The 17,953-nt window shown below is 39.7% G+C and overlaps 1 protein-coding gene across 2 annotated transcripts in view; it reads right to left on the reverse strand.

Annotated features, from left to right (window-relative positions):
- Positions 1 to 17,953, reverse strand: part of TSPAN12 (tetraspanin 12) — an 86,115-nt gene that overhangs the window by 42,344 nt on the left and 25,818 nt on the right. For both annotated transcript variants that reach the window (XM_089524354.1, XM_089524353.1), the window contains exons 3-4: positions 13,473 to 13,555; positions 12,319 to 12,454 (exon numbers count right to left, since the gene is read on the reverse strand). In XM_089524354.1, coding sequence (XP_089380480.1) covers positions 12,319 to 12,454; positions 13,473 to 13,555 — 219 coding nt within the window. The remainder of the gene's footprint in view (positions 1 to 12,318; positions 12,455 to 13,472; positions 13,556 to 17,953) is intronic.

The following is a 17,953-nucleotide window of genomic DNA, read 5'->3' on the forward strand; positions in this document are numbered from 1 at the left end:
CTGTGTATGACATTTCATGTATTTTCCCCACTGACTAAAGCAGTGTACATTTGGGGGAGGGGGGGAACCTATGCATTTAGTTGTGTAAAGAAAAGAAAGAAAAGAACAGGGACTTGCCACTTCTTTCTGATGCCAGGAGACTTCAAGGTATTTGCATACTTTCATAGTTTCAGTAGTTTTTCAGAGAACAAATTGGATAAATTCATAAAACATCTGGGTAACAGTGAACTTTTTTTGAATCTCTATGCTAGAAGTTTGTAATAAGTTGAACGGTCAGGAGCAGGAATGACTTGGTCAAGACAAACCCTGTGCTCCTTGCCAAGTGCAGACTTTACTGAGCATAGCTGGCCATGTGAATGCACCTCACCTCCAAAAGAGACTGATGGATGATCAGTATGAGCCAGATGGACAGGGGTTTCTATGTGTCATCTCCAATAGCTGCCCACTGCAACCCATCACACAATTGTCCTGTTAGACTAAGCTTTAACTGAAAAGCTAGAACATACATGTTAAGAACATAAGTGCTCTGCTGAATCTGACCAAAGATCCAGCTAGTACCCTGACCCACAGTGTCCAATCAGGGGCGGTCCACAGACAGAACATTAATACAACAGACACTTGCTACTGTTCCTCATCAACAGCCAATATTTAATATCCAGGATCACCCTAAAACATTTTGCTGGCTGAGAAAGAACACAAAATGGCACTGCCTACTTACAAAGTCAGGGTGTGTGGTTTCCTAGGCGAGCCAAATTATTCTGGCTCTAGAGCATGAAGTTTTCTAAGTGCTCCCCTTTCTAGCACTACAAATAAATAAGACTTTAATGAAAAATTTGCTGTTCTTTCATGCCATGTAAAATCTGCTGGTAGGACTGGTCCTGTTAGCACCATACTACTTTTGAATCTGAGGTTTCATATTGCCATCATGCTTAACAACCACCAAGAGAGTTACTGGATTCTAATTCTTCTTTAAGAGTGGCTGTCTCAAGAGTCTGTGGTAGTGAGTTTCATATGTTAATTACACGTTGTATGTGCATGGAGAGGTACTTTCTTTTCTCTATCCACTCAGCTTCATTGGATGAGCCTCAGCTTTAATCTTCTCAGAGAAAGAAAACCTTAAGAACCCAATTTTTGAAATTTCCAGACCTACCAATTACAAGAAAGCCTATTGAACATCACACTAAAGAGGTTTCTGAAATGCATCCATTAGAGGCTGTTTATTATGCAAACAACAATCGTTTTCTTCTCAAAGTCTTGAAGAAAAGGCAAGGGGAGGCCTTGGAAATTAAAAGAGAAATGATTGAAGGTCAAAACTGTGGAGAGGGATGTGATTGGGAAGGGAAGAGACCAGGATCAGCTTTGCAGCAAAATGATATGCAGCTGTAATTTTAAGTAATAGTCCAGACTGGGGAGATGCTGTTCTTTTGGCTTCTTGCCTTCATTTTGAACAGATAGGCATAATTTTGACTTTCTGCATAATGCACAATAACATAAATGCCTTAAGGAGTGGTCAAGAAGAGGCAATGCCCAAAGAGAAAAGTGGGATATAACTTTTTTAAAAAATATGTGTATACGTATTCTGGAGGGCCAGGACTCAACATTTTTGGGATTAAAACACTTAGAATTCCCTAGCCTCCTTGGCACAACAAATTCATCCACTTGTGATCCAGTTATTCATTACAATGGTAACAATCAACAGATAAATTGAGGAGGAGGAGAGTCACACATATTACTTTGAGCTCAATGCACAAAAGATGAGATATAAAGATAACTAATAATATAACAACTAGTTTGGAGTGCAAAAGAAATCCAAGATGCAGTAAGGTAAATTACATTTTGGAATTACAACTGTCACATTTCCCCAGACAGTATGGTCACAAAAGTAACTTTCCCAAGTGCTGGGCACAGTAGTCCCTCCCTCCATAAACACAACAAGGCTCTTTTTGGAATTTTAGGAGAAGTTTTTTGAAGTTATGTGGTATAGGTGCTTTTCCATGAAGAGGCAAAACTAACCTCCAGGTCTTTCAGACTACAACCAGTGTTTTCCTCAACAATATGACACACGTAGATATGGTGGACATTTGAAAAGGGCCAAATTCAAATGATGGGGTAGTATGCTTTCTTGTTGCCACAGAAACAAAAACAATTCTGTCCAAACCAAATAATAATGATAATTCTAGAAGTCACAGCATGAGATATCAATTCCCATGAAGGCTATGTAGGCTACCCATTCATCATCTGTCACCAAGATATATAAAATTTATGCAACTTATCTGTTGTTATGACACATTTGGTTTTATCTGTATAACCTGATTCAGTCACAAAGAAGCTTCATTATTGTTAAACAAACTTATTGCAGATTTTAGTCTGGCTTACATGGAATGGGACAAGCCGATTTATGGATTCATTGTAGCATGGTTGCATTACACAAATGTTAAAACACAAATCTTTGGCTGTTCAGCAATAGCATTCCAGTGCCACATGACATTTATTTTTCTGCCATTTTTCCGATAAAGGCTATTAGTAAAAAGATCTGTGCAGTCAGCTCTAAGATATATTCCTAACATATTTTCTTGGTTATATAGATACAAATCAAGAAGAAACCTATAATTCTATGCTACATGTTTCTGTTGCCTGTAAAAAGTATAATTCCTTTTTAAAAAAAACAATCAACAAAACCTTTGCTGTTGTATTTTTGTCAAATAATGGCAAATCAATTTGTTTTTACTGGCTAACCAAGATAATAACGAATTGTGGAAGTCACTCCAAATAATCAGCTTTGCCTGAGATTTAATCAGATCAAAGTTCAGATCTGTAGCATGTGGAATGCCAGTAAGGAAAAAAAGTGCCTCTGATCATGTGAAAAATGCATTTTCTGTTTTGGTGAACCTATTGGGGAAGCAAACACTGGTCCACAGAAATGTCAATGAGAATCTTGCACTTGTACTTTCCTGTATCTAGTACTGGATGACGTCTGACCCATTAGATGGCTATACCACACATCTTCCTTGACCTCTGAACTATCTCAGGATGTAATGCAATATATCAGGAGTGGACAAAAGCAACCTTCCCAGGAACAAGTGTAGAATGTACCCCCCCCCCATCCAAAATATGTTTTGTCCACATTTTTTTCAAAAGTAGAAGCACTAGAAAGTTATCTCCTGGTTCTGGAAGCAATACCCTCCAACTGTCCTGATCTGGCTAGGACAGCCCTGATTAATCCTCTGCTGTCCCACTTTTCATCTGCTTTTAACATGTCCTTGTTTTTTTCTCTCCCTCCCATTATCCCTTTTGTCCTAAGCTTACTTCAATTGCTTCATTCAAAGTATAAAAGAAGGTTGCTCTCAATTAACTCAACAGGAGGAAGAGGAGAGGAAGAGGTGGAATCTTGCTCTGTCCAAATTCAGTACACAAATTCCAGGTTTTCTCTGCTTAAAATAGTAGCTTTGTCTGTTCTTTCTCACTGATAACTTTTGCCTCTTGTTTCCTAGCCATGCCCTTTTAACCACTCTGTGATGCGGCTGACCCATTTGTGTCCCACTTTTCATGTGCTAAATGTTCAAGGGTTATGCAGAAGGGAGAGATGTGTAGTCATATCCTATCCTAAACCAAGGCCCCATTCCATATTGGAGAAGAGCAGTACTGCTTCTGGAGGCAATATTCTCCTGATTCTGTCTCACTTTACAGCAGCGGTTGGCAAAGTACAACCCTGGGGCCACATACAGCCTCCCAAGGTTTTATTTATTTATTGAATATATACTTCATCATTCTCCCAGGATGGGATCCAAGGCAGGTTACAGGGACTTAAAACAATACTGTTAACATCTTATTTTACATAAGTTAAAAAGGACAAAAATAACAGTATTGTTTAAAAGACCAACCATAGTTAAAACAGTTAAAACACATTGAAAATGTAGGCGCGTTACAGACCGCCAGATTGCGGCGGTCTCCCGCCGCTGCTGCTTGCAGCGTCCGGGAGCCGCAGCGGCCAAACCATGGGCCCCGGAAAAGACGTCGCGAGGCACTAGTCGTGCACTCATGGCGTCACTTCCGGGGCGCCACGTGCGGACGCAGAGCCTCCGCTACGTCAATATGGCGGCGCCCGTATGAACAGGGCGCCACCATTTGTTACGGACTCTGTCTGTAATAGGAGTAGGGGCGTCTAGAAGAGACGCCCCTTTTTCAAACTGGGATGTCCCTAATGGCGGTCTGTAACCCGCCCCTGTTTCTAATAGAAGATTTTGTTTAAAAAAAAGGGTAGAGCCCACGACCTCTGAACAAATCTTGCCAAGAAAAGCCCATGATAGGATTGCCATAGTTGGTAACAAAGCATACAATAGCAACAACAACACGCCACATTTCACACACTTCTAGTACATAACTTAAACCTCAAAAGTCTGCCTGAATAAAAAGGTTTCCATATACAGGTGGGAAAAGACCAGGCAGAGGACAAAGTACATCAGGGGAGGGGGCCAACTAGACCTCTCTCCCATATCCTCACCAAACACAGCTGTCAAGATAGTGAGATCCAGAGAAAGCCCTTTTCCTACTGAGCTTAATCTTAAACTGGCTTGTATAGGATGTTTTTGTGGCCCTCAACATCTCTGGAACCCCCAGATCCACCTTTTTTCTGACCAAAAAAGAGGGTGAACTTGGAAGCCTCCAGGAGTAACAGTATATTTTTTAAATAGGTTGCAAAGCCTCCCTATGAAGTTTAACATCTCAAAACACCCATTCCTGAGAATCAGAAATGAACGTCCAGCCACCTTGTAATTCTTGTTTCATTTTTTGAGTAGTCTTGGGCAAATCAGATGCTCTCAGCATCAGGGGAAGGCAGTGGCAAACCTCCTCTGAACAAATCTTGCCAAGCTCCCAAGCCCCTGAGGGTCCTGGGGCATAAATGCAGCCTCCAGACTTGCCACTGTTGCTCACCCCTTTACAGCATGACTAAAAAGCAATTTCCTGTAGCCAGAAAGTTGCAGCCACTAATTACAAAACTATGAAAATCAGAATCATAACACACACAAAACAAAACACAAGTTATTTCTCTAATGAATGGATTTTGAGACGTGACAGGGTCCCATCACTGAATTAAATGGGAGTTTAATTATTCCTTGAAGCCTACAGACCTGTACTCTTTTGAAACTGATGACCATCTTTTATCCTTGGCATCTTCTTAAACTGTCTCTTACTGGAATTGCCAACCCTGCAATTCTATTACCTAAAACACTGCAGAGTCTAGTGTGTAGTCTAGTGTGTAAATGGGCAACAGAAAGGATTGGTCTATTGTCCCTGTAAAGAGAGAATGGCCACCATTATCTATCTAGATCTACTGGCTTTTATTTTAGGCTGCTCTTTGAAAAACAGAACTATAAACTGTTGTTCATTGCACTGGCTCCATTGCCACAGCAACCATGAAGTTAATTCACAGCTGTTGGGAAGCTTAGCATTATGGAAATGAAGAATTTAGTTTAATCAGATGGCCCAGCAATTTAAACCTTACTCCAGTGTTCTGGCCTGGTGCACACTTCCCGAAAGATATAAACAAGACTCCTGCTAGGAGAGGAAGCAGTTGTCTAATGTGCGTTGCAAAAGCCACAGAGAGGGTTGAGTGCAAGAGACTTGTCATTACTGAAGTGAATCTTTTAAATGCCCCCCTCCAAGACTACCTCATTGGAAGTTTACCTCATACTGTACAACAACCCCTATTTAATGCAGGTCCCACAGATCATTAAGCTGTATAGTTGAAGAGGTCTTTTATTTTAGTTAGATTCCCCCCACCTTTTCTACTCAAAGCAAACAGTTGATCAATACATACACAATTAAAAATGCAGCAACAAAAGACAAAGTAAGAGATTAGAGTCCCTTCAACCCCAGATAAGTTTATCCACCAAAGGCATTGCTGTTTTTCTTGTTGTGCATTGTTTCTGACTTATGGAGAGACTAATGTAAACCTACCATGGGAATTTCTTGGCAAGATTTGTTCGGAAGGATTTTGCCTTTGCCTACTGCTGAGGTTGAGATGTGAACAAAAATGGCTTTGCCAAGAGAAGGACAATAATTTTCTCTTTCTCTCCCTCTTTCCTTCCCCAATAGCTTGTCAAGCCAGGTTTGCAGTTAGCCATTTTCTCAATGGCCTACTTTGCTGTTAGGTTAAAAAGGGCAATCATGATTGCTCGGTTTCCTTAGAGAGCCCTTGGCTTTAAAATGTACACAATGTATCAAAGAGAATGAAACAGCCATATGTGCACTGTGTGTGAGAGAGAGAGAGAGTGAGAGAGAGAGAGTGCATGTGTCTTTTTTATACAAGGTTCCATTCTGGAAGTTATGCAGCAAGCTTTCTTTCTTCCTAGAAGAAGGAAACACAGACGTCAAAACTCAGCCTGGCATTTTAAAGGGTTGTTTTTTTTACTCTACCTGAAGCTGTGTCTTTCTCCCTACAAACTTTACTGTTCATTGATCTATAGATGGAAGAGAAATGATACAATACCGTGCAGCCACTTTCAGAAGGCAGCTTTAACATTAAGCGCAATCTGATCCAGGATGTCAATAGGACAGAAAACAAGAATGTGCCTGGATGAACACAAGCACAGAGACTTACAAAAAGCCTGAGCATGAACTCAAAGTCTTGTGAGTCACTGTAGACATATAAGTGACTACTATGCTTGGCACTGCCATGACCAAGTAGCAAGCCTGGCAACAGCACTTGACACCTTTGGCAGCTGCCAGAGTTTCAAAGCCCTGGCAGGTATCACTGCCAATGCCTGCGCTGTGGGCTTTTTTCATTGCTGTGCTCACTGGGCTACAAACAAGTCCAGCTACTATTTGAATTATTTGCACTGTCCTCAACTATCAGCAACATACTGAACTCTGAGTTTCTGCCCCTGGCCCTCCTCTAAAACAGGGTGTACTTGTGCAATTAAATTGGGATTTGCAGTCTAAGATATACATAGATAGCATGCTCTCGCCACAATGCAGAGTCCTAACTAAAGGCTTTACCCCATCATTCTCATCCTCACAGCAACAACAGCAGCAACAACAACAATAACAACAACAACAAAATTTATTTTTATCCCGCCCTTCTGCGCAACGCAACCGGGGCAGCTTACAGCAATAAAATATACATTCCATAAAATACCCCCCCAATCCCACCCGCTTTAAAATACAATTAAATCAATTACAATTAAAACATACTTCAAAACAGTAGCAATAATAACAGATAACGAATAGACAGTAACTGTAGCCAATCAGAGGTCAACTAGTTGGGTCTTCTTTTGGTGGCCAAATATCTATTTAGGAAAGGCCTACCAGAAGAGATCTGTCTTAACATCTTTTTTAAAGCTGTTTAAGGTAGTAATATGACAGATCTCATCCAGCAGGCCATTCTATAATTGTGTCAGTGCCAAAGAAGGGAACATACAATGTTCAGAGCTGCCAATATCACACATCTTTAGAATCGCATCACTAGGGCTGCCGCCACGATCAGACTCTCTTCCTGAATCCCCCTTAATCCTACTCCCTGCCTTATGTCCTACACAGCATGTCTTTCAGTTTTTTATTCTATTTTATTTTCACTTTTTTTACAGTTCCAGAACTCCACTACTGTAGGTTGCTGCGAGTTGTGTGTAATTTAAAGAAAATTAAATTTAAAAGGGGGAATCAGGTTGCTTGGGGATAGCTAGAAGGAACAAGGGTTGGGAGAGAGGGGACACTGACACTACATGACTGCTGATACATGGCTGCTGACACTACATGACTGATAGCACAGCTGCCCTGGCAGTGATTTTTCACACCTGGAGACTTGTGCAACTGGGAGGTCATTGATGGGCTCTCCCCAAAAAGAGTCACAGAAGCTTTGAGTTAAGGGCAGAGTAGCTCGGGTCAGAGGCAACACCGGGCGATAAGTACCGGAAAAGACACTTTTTTCTTGGTGTAATCATGGTTTAAAAGCTTCATGTAGTAATCTCCAAAGTCTATGATACAATTTAGAAATGGGTAGAGCTGTCAAATCTATCTTGCATGATTCCTTCCTTTTCCCACCTCTAAGTACATTACACACCAGTTCCATGTGGATTAATTTTCACAGGGCAAAAAAAAAAAAAAACCTGAATGATTTTTGTAAGTATTTTTGAATGAACATATTAATAGGTATATGCCTCATAGACTAAAGCATATAGATCCCTAGCACAACTGTTAACATGGCTAATAGATCTCCCATCATCACCTTCTGGAAATGATTGACAGCTGAACAATGTTTGGGGTGGAAACCTCATCCACTATCAGTGTACATGTATATAATGGTTTTGGAACCATCTCAGTTTGGAGACTGCTACATTAGAAAGCTCCGAAAATGAAGATGAGTGGGTTGCTCATAGATGACCAATCAGATCATCACAGAAGGAGGACTGAGTGGATTGTGTAAATTCACAGATGAAAACTTGAAGAACCAGGGGTTTCTGAATGAAACAGATTACAGTGGGTCCTCGCCTTACACAGGGATCCGTTCCGGATCCCTCTGCATAAGGCGATTTCCACCTATGCTCAAACCCCATTGGAAACAATGGGGCTTGTGCACGGCGGCGCGGCGGCGTGCGGGGTGCAACAGGCGCGCACGCCCATTCAATTGAATGGGACGCGCTGCCACTTCCGCCCCGCGCGCGCCCCGCGGCTTGAACGCGTATGCTCAAGCCGCGTAAAGCGCGCCCGCTGTATCTAGATCTATTTCAATGTGGCTTCAGACCTGGCTATGAGACAGAGACAGCTTTGGTCGCCTTGGTGGATGACCTATGCAGAGAGCTGGACAAGGGAAATGTGTCCCTGTTGGTTCTGCTGGATCTCTCAGTGGCTTGTGATACCATACTTCCCCATACTTGGAGTATTCTGTATTTGTACAATCCTGGCCATGATGAGTTTGTCCACTGCTTTTGCACTATGATATCGTGTGATTTTAATATAAATGTTTTGATTTTAATATTTGAATTTTAATCTTAGAACGGTTTAATTCCTTTTTAAGGGGGGTTGTATATATTTGTATTATTGTGATCTCTGTACATCTGTATTATTTTAATTGTTGGAAGCCGCTTTGATTGTTTCGTACAAATAAGCAGGATATAAATAAAAGTTTTATTATTTATTTATTATCAACGATGGTATCCTTCTGGGCCGCCTTTCTGGGATGGGACTTGGGGACACTGTTATGCAGTGGTTCTGATCTTTTTTGGAGGGGCAAACTCAGAAGGTGGTGTTGGGGGACTCCTGTTCAACTCCTTGGCTGCTGGCCTGTGGAGTCACACAGGGTTCCATTTTGTCCCCCATGTTATTCAACATCTACATGAAACCACTGGAAGAGGTCATCTGGAGTATTGGGGTGAGATGTCTCCAATATGCAGGTGACACCCAATTCTCTCTCTCCTTTCCATCTGAATCCAAGGAAGCTATTTTGGTACTGAACCAGTGTTTGTGGTAAGTAATGGACTGGATGAGGAAGCCTTCTCACTTTACTTCTTTCATTTAAACTGCTGTCAAGTGACTGTATGTAGGGAGCAAGTGATGATAAATGATGATCTTCTTATAGCTCGATGCCAATGTTATTAGAGAGGCTAAACATGTCAGTTCAGTTAGGACATATATTTTTGTTAAAGCAAAATCCTTCCATTTGAATTAGAGTTTACTTCAGGTTGGCATTTTGTGAAGACACTGGTGGCCTGGAAGAAAGCTTGAAGCAACCTAAATTTCAGAGACCCTCACTTGATTTACAAATAAATGCTCATATTTCCATGCCTCCCATATACATATATATTCTACAATATATATTCTGGGTGTTAGATCAATACTAAACTTTCAATATAGTCCATATAAAAGTTAGCAGCCATGGCATTTCACTAGGGGAAATGAAAGCTTTCACAGATAGGAAGAGGCAGGATGTAAGTCACTACCAAAATGGTATCCTCCAGATACATTGAATTACCAGTCTCATCAGCTTCAGATGATATGGCTTATAGTCACACGATTATACCACAAACATACCTTTCACTTCCCACATTTCCCCTCATGTGATAATCTCCACAGATTAGGCATCCAAAGAAAGGGGGAGATAAAGTTACCAAGTTATTTTTATTGTGAATACAGTACGTATTTCAATATCATATTCTGTAATGCTAGAAATTTGGGAACTGAAGGAAAATGTATTTGGGACAGAATTCTTATCTAGAATAAGAATCCATACTTCTACCCCAGGTAAACCTATTCTGTCTACCACAGGTAAAGTCATCTGTTAAATCCAATCTGCTTCTTTCAGTTGAGTTCTGCCTGGTTGGGTCTCTTGTTCACAATAAAGTGGAATAAGAAACTGGGAAACAATTTTTATATTAGATTATTTATATAAGTTTGTCCCTGTACTTTACAATCACTTCTGGGTATACTATATATATATATATACTTTAGTGGGTAATCAAATTAATTAATAATTTCAGTCCTCCATAAATCTCAGAATAAGAAGTAAAAAAGAGAATTGGAAGATCTTAATATTTCCTGCCATGTTTCTTTTATCTTTCTGTTCATCTGGTTTGACAAAAGCTTGTTCTGTTGAGCCATTTCTTTTCCCCTCTTTCTTTCTGATTATTGTGATGAATGAACTACCAACTCATGCTTGCACATCTCTGCAATACAACAGTACACTGCTTATTTAATAATTAGTCAAGAAGTGTGATGTATTTAGGAAAAGATCATTTATTTTTTGCTTATCTGTTGGGGCAGCCAGATCTGGTTCTCAGGCTCCTGAGAATGAAATATGGTATCTTAAGAGCTCCGGGAATGTCTAGGGTTGATTTAATGAAGTTTGATTGCTTTACACACAGTACATGTGTTTACTTCCAGATTGTGTTAAAGAGCAGTAACTGATTCCTATACTCCTCTGGCATTTTAAATAAACAGGGGGAAAAGAGAAAGGATTAAGTTCTAGTTTAAAATCATTTTGTTATTTGAACACACCGCACATTTTTTTTTAAAAAGTGGTAAACGAGCCTTCAGTCTGAAGTTTAAAAGGAAAAAAATTGGATTAAAAATTTGAAGACATCCAAGTCTGAAGCATGTGTTTTCAAAGGAAAGAAAACACGAAAAATCCAGATTCCTTTCCAGTGCTGTTTCCTGTGCAGAAAATGCTACTATGCATTAGTTCTCCCCTGTCTCTTCCCTACCCCTCCACTTTGCCTCCTCATGACAGACCCGGTTTGCACTGCTACTAAAAAGAAAATTGTAAGGAAAATGGAGGAGAGCCAGCCTGGAGAGTATTAGACTACGACTCTGAAGACCAGGGTACAATTCTCTGCTTGGTTATGGAAATCCACTGGATGCCCCAGAAAACCACATGATAGGGTTGCCATAAGACAAAAATGATGTGAAGGCACACAGCGACAGCAATAACAACTATTACTATTACTACTACAACAACAAAGCAAATGGAGACTACTAATACTCCATTCATTTATTTGCATCACTTATATTTCTAGTGTGACTTTGCTCCAAAGAGTACGAGATGGTGTACACAGCTCTCATTTTCCAATCCTTTATCTTCAGTAATGACCTTGTGGGAAAGCAAAAGGATCTTGTAGCACCTTTGAGACTAACTGAAAGAAAGAAGTTGGTAGTGTGAGCTTTCACAGATAGCTTTCGTAGGAAGTAGGCTCAAGTCTAGGAAAGCTTATGCTACCACCCTCTTTCTTTCAGTTAGTTTCAAAAGAACTACTAGATCCCTTTGCATACTAATTTGCCAGACTAACATGGCTACGTCTTTGAATTCTGCCACCTGTGAGAAAGGTTAGCACAAGAGACAGACAGAAAGAAAAACTTGGCCAAGGTTGTAAAGTGACCTTCATGGCTGAGCAGGAACTTGAATCTGCAGTTTCACACTACTCTAACTGCTATGGCTCAATGCTATGGACTTCTTCCTACTCTCCCTCTGGTTCATTCTTAAATAGGTGGCAAAACCATGGGGATTCTGAGTGTGACAATAGAACTCCTTTTGGGATGCCTGAATCCTGATGCTGGTCCTTTCTTGGTGCGGGTAGAAGCAGGATATCATAGCAGGTTACAGCATTTGTCGGGTAACAATGGTGGCTAGCATGCTTTTTCTTTGATCAAATATTAGCCAAGACTGCACCTGCACTGCAAAAATAATACAGTTTCACACTGCTCTGGCTCAACTGAGATTTGCAGTTCTGTGAGATATCTAGCCATTTTTGTCAGAGAACTCCGGTGTCCCACCAAACTACAAATCCCAGAACTTGTAGCGATACACCAATGAACAAAAAGAATCCTTACCCATACAAGCAATAATAGGCTTCTTTTAACTGTTCCACAATAGCCCAGCATTCCAACAATGATAAGGAAGCAGCAGACTGCAATCATGACTGGATGGACAACTGGAAAATAAGTGGAAATAACAGCTTCCTCCACCCTAAGGACAAATGACAAATAGATGTGATTAATAGAGTTGAATCTTGCCTCCTTCACAAAGCACATCATTTCAGAATATAGTAGCCATCTGGTTAAAGGATGCAGAAAGCATTTTCTTAACAGTAGTGTTCCATTATGAGATAGTTATGCCATTTTAATCTATCAAGAAATAGCCAAGTATAGAACAATGTTTAGCAATTTCAAATTATTCACTCATTAGCCTGTAATTAGTTTCAAAATATCAATCCATACTGCTAAATAATGACTACTGTTTACCAAATTTTTTAAAACACATATTGTCCACTATGTTGCAGTAAATGAAATGAGACTGCCCTGAGCTACAACAGGATCTCACAAGAGTACTGTAATACATGCCCCTAAACTGGCATTGTAGGAGAACTTAGTTCTCAGGGACAACATCGTATTTTTTAAAAAAATAGGTAGCAAAATGTTTTGGACCAGCCAGATGCAAGACTGGCTCATGCAAGCCATGTACTACTAAAACTAAGCTTTTGGAGATCTTTGGGAATAGTGAAATATTCTCAAGATTTGTCCTGCCTTTGTCCTGGGGCCCTCCTAAGCAGGAAGGAAGTGGATTCTTTTTTTAAAAGAATTATCGGTGATATGTACAGAGCTTGAAAGATTACTTTTTGAAAACCTCGCTCTTTACAACACCCCCCCCCCAAAAGCGTGTTATTGTTAGCACTACAAAAATATTTTTACATTTGTTTCATAGCTTGTTATGTTATTTTTTTTTTCATTACTCTCCTTTTTAGGGGGGAAGCTATCTAAATAAAATTAAAAATGGCCACAAAATAGGGGAAACATTCAGAATGCTCCAAAACATGTTAGTCTCCCCTGAAAAATAAGAAGAAATAAGCATAGAAAAAGTGATGATATTACAAGCCATTATATTATTAGCAAAAAGTAACACGGCATTGCCCTTTTTAACAGTCTCATTCCTTCAAAATCCAGCTGGAAACAAATTGGTCAGGTTTTTACAAACATGACAAGCCTACCTTGTTTCTGCAGTTAAAGTGAGAACATTATTCAAGTAGTCCCTCATCCAGGCAGAAACGCCTAACACAGTGATGGACATCAACTGAAATAAAACAGGGGTTTATTTTTTTTTAGCAAATGCAATTTAGAACTGACTCTGATTAAAATAGCATTATAAGCATTCTATTGTTGCACGGAATAGTTTTTCCCTGCTTAGTTCTATAAACAGATGTACTGCTGAGGTATTACATCTCTAAAGGTGTCAATCGGCTCCTCTCCAATTTCTTAATACCTTGGAAGAGCAGATTTCTCAATGGAGTGATTTCACTGTCGGCTATTCTCCCCAGAACCCTGAACCTCAGGCACAGCATAAGCCTTGAAGTTTTATTTTCTGCTTGCAGTAAGATTAATAACTCCAGCACAGATTTCATAAGTGAAATCCACAAGGTACCATGATACAAAGCCCCAGCCTGTGAAGGAAAATGTCGGACCACGATAGGTGTAATTATCAGATTACTAGCAAAAAAAGAATGAAAGCCTTACTCAGACTGGCATGCATGGGGAAAGCCACTTGTATGACTGAAACAGAATGAATAACAGCCAACTCATCAGAGGCATGAACTAGATTAAGACAATATTGTTTAACAGGATCATCTAGAGTTGCTGGCGAGACTTTGCCAGCTTTTAAAACCTCTGAGCTTTGGTATCAGAGGTGGGCAATAGGGATAAATGAAAACAAGTTAGGTTTCATATTTTACCTATACTGTACAAGGTACAACAACTCACAGTAATCACCCCGATTCCTTGAAAACATATAACGTTGATCTGATGACAGTTAAGAACAACAAGAGACAGCGTGGAGTCATCAGGAGTGCAGTTTTGTACAGAAGGACTATATTTAGATCTGTTAGTTAAAATAAAAATAGATGGATCTAATGGTTCAAGTAAAAAATGTCTATTTCTCATAAAGCTGAAGTCTGACAATCTCTACCCTGTAGTACAACCAATGGATGGCCATTGTTCATACTGACTGTTATATTCTACCACCATTCAAAATAATATAGTAGCTTATACAGATGCAACATTCTGCATCTTGTGATCACATTTAGAATTTGGAGTGGGAACAGGTATCCATAGTTCCCTGCCTTTGATGACCTTACATAGACTAACCCTGGTTAATCTCAACCATGCCCTTAATTAGGTTTCAGAGCACATCCTAATTAATCATTAATTTTTTCACACCTTTCCAAATGTTTATCTATGGCTAAGCAATTGCAACTGTTCCAGCAGCACAGGCTGGAGGTGACTTGTTTGCTCACTACATTTGAAAATAAAAAATCAAGGCCAAATTCCCATGAGGTTGGTGGGAAGAATGCATACTACTATTTCTGAACTGCTTAAGTAGATGCTGAGGCCCATCATCAATCATACTGACCTCCAGCATGAGGGACATGAATATGTACTCCCCTTAGGAAATACAGCAATAAGGGCTAAGAAATTTGCAGAGATCACAGAGAGAAAATAGGGAAAATAATGTTTGCAGAAAGAAAAAATAACATTGATGTTTGACTAGAAATCCATACATATTTGGTGTTTGTTATGATATGTCTACAGAAAATCAGGAAAGACTAGTATATTTACCCACTTGATACATAATCAAGACAAACATTTAGCTCCCTAACTGTGTCATCTTTAGATTATAGCTTCCTCTCATGCAGCTCCTGGTTTTGTCTTTAAAAAGATAAACACAGACATGTAGGTTTGTTTCAAATAGTACTGCTTGATTTTACTGTTGATTCCCTTGAAAACAATGGGGAACACCAGGGTGACAGATGAGTAACTATGATTACATTCAGCAGCGTACACCATAATGAACAATTTGCAAGGCAGAATCCTGTATACTGAAGGCAGGAATGTCCGAAGAGTAAAAGAACAGCTGCAACTTTTTGCATGTTGCCTTGGTATGTAGCTAGAAAACTACAGGGTAAATACTCTTTCCTTCCTTCTTTCAAAAATATGGGCACTTGGCCCTAGAATGAGAATGTCCATAAAGACTAAGGTACTATTCAGCCTTTTATACTGGATGTGTTGGTGAAATCTCATTTTGTCTCACAAGAAAAATGTCTCAAGTACATCATAATCTTAGGAGAAATTCACATAGGAGTATGCCACTGCACATTTATTCACAACTGACTAGAGCTGCCTGTGTTGTAAAGAAAGCTTTCTATGTTGTTGTTGTTGTTGTTGTTGTTTCAATCCCATCCTTTCCCCAGATTGGGACTCAGAATGGCTGACAACAATTTTAAAAAATTGTTAAAAATCCACAAGATATAAAACTTAAAATACAATTAATCAGTAAAACCTAAAACCAGACTAAAACATATATCATTAAGACATACATGCACACATCCATACCAGCAAAACAATTAGGAATAACCAGCAGATTCTGTAAAATTGGCCCTATATTGTCACTCATCAAATGCCTGTTGGAATGCCTGTCTGTGCAAAGAAAGCAGGAAGGGTGCCAGTCTAACTTTTCTGGGAAGGAGGTTCCAGAGCCTAGGTTTCAATGGCTTTGTCACGTATGTTGATCAACACTGGGTGTTGTGGTTTCTGAAATGTGAACACTGTTTGCTCTAGGTTCTGGGCAGTCTTAGACAAAGGTACACAAATAGTAATAATAATAATAATTTATTTATATTTATTATTATTATTATTATTATTATTATTATTATTATTTCCAGGCTCTTCCTACAGATTGAGGATAAATTACAACCAGATAAAATACAAACAGACCATATAATAGAATAAATCTTAACAACACTAAAATTGCCACAAAATATACTCTCCAACACTTGACGAATAAAAACCAAGGTGTGTTGTAGAGACTGCATCTGCACTGCAGAATTTATGCCTTTGATACCACTTTAACTGCCACTGGCTCAATGCTATGGAATTCAGGGATTTGTAGTTTTGTGAGATAGTTAGCCTTCTCTGTCAGAGAGCTCTGGTGACGCAGCAAACTATAAATTCCACAATTCCATAGGATCATATTGTACCAGTTAAAGCGGCGTTAAACTGCATTAATTCTGGAATTTGGTAGCAGTCAGAAATGGCAGAAACCTACCAAATGGAGAAAAACACACACACTAGGAGCTTCAGCAGTATGATTCTACCTGCTCCTCTCCTCTGTCTCTTCTCCTGCTGCATTTACTGAGTATTAACTACTTCTGCTCTTTGAACTCACTCTGCAGCCATCGGTGTAAATTGAGGATAATGGGGAAAGTGGGAGGAGAAAAGAATAACTGCGACATTTAAAAAACAGTTGAAAAAGTGGGATAACAGAGGATTAATCAGGACTCTTCCTGCCAAACTGTGCACTCAGTGGGATCTCTCTCCTCATGAATGGGGCCCATTTTCTCCTCAACTGTCTGTTCCCTTGTCATTTAGACCCAATCCAAACAAATGTCCAGAAGTTGATCACAACGCAGCTAGAAGATATATTCCCACCTCCATGCTTATGGCTCACTTGCATCCTTGGAAAGGCCAAGAAGCAACAATAAGGAGAAAGATTGACAAGAGCCAAACTTCTCTGATGGTTGGTCCAACTGGAAGGGAATGGGACTCAGCAGCTGCCTAGCAATTATAACCTTTAGTATTCCCCCTAGAGGTGGACCTCTCTCACAGCCTTTTGTGGCCAAAAATAACAAACTTTGTATTATATATTACAGTTCAGGCCAAAATGCACTGCTTCATGAGTCATAACAATTTCCTAAATGATTTATGAGAAACTAATTAACATGTTTCAATACTGTTACAACAGGCATCATCTCAGCTGCTTGGAAATACATTCATCTCTCCACATTTGCGGCTTTGACATTTGATAATTCATAGATTTTATTAATATGTTTTCTCTAGGAATATCTAGGTGCTCTAGCGCAACTCTATGGTCAACTTTAACCAAAAGTCACACTGAGGGACCTAGAGATTCCTAGAGAGAACACTCCACTAGGCATTTGTAGCTCCTCCGGCACAATTCTGTGGTCAATATCTGGCAGATGTTGACCACAGAGATGCACTGGAGGACCTAGAGAGTCCTAGAAAGGTGTTATCTCAGGTAAAAACATAGTGTTTTTGTTATTTGTGGTTTTTCCACATTCACGGGGGGGGGGGGGGTTCCCCTAAACTCAGAGAATGTGAAGAGATGAGTGTACTCCCTCAAAAAATTTTATTCAATGCAGAATCCCTCTTTTGGAGACATTTCCAATGCACCATCTAGCAATGAAAACTGGCCCTAATATAGGCTGGAGTGTGTGATGAATTAGTGACATTGTGTGTCTAAACCTCATTGTATCTCCTTATGCTTCTGGTCCATCCAATCAGTTAACTAAACAGATACTAAGAAACATTTTTGTCTAGAAAGAGTGACACACAACTGGCTGATCCCAAAACTGCCAGTGGCCTTCAATCTCTGTCCCCTGGCCAATGAGGAAGAATAACC

The sequence above is a fragment of the Sceloporus occidentalis genome, unplaced genomic scaffold, assembly GCF_023333645.1.
Source record: "Sceloporus occidentalis isolate IW3139 unplaced genomic scaffold, rSceOcc1.0.p SCAF_5, whole genome shotgun sequence".
Classification (NCBI taxonomy): Eukaryota; Metazoa; Chordata; class Lepidosauria; order Squamata; family Phrynosomatidae; genus Sceloporus; species Sceloporus occidentalis.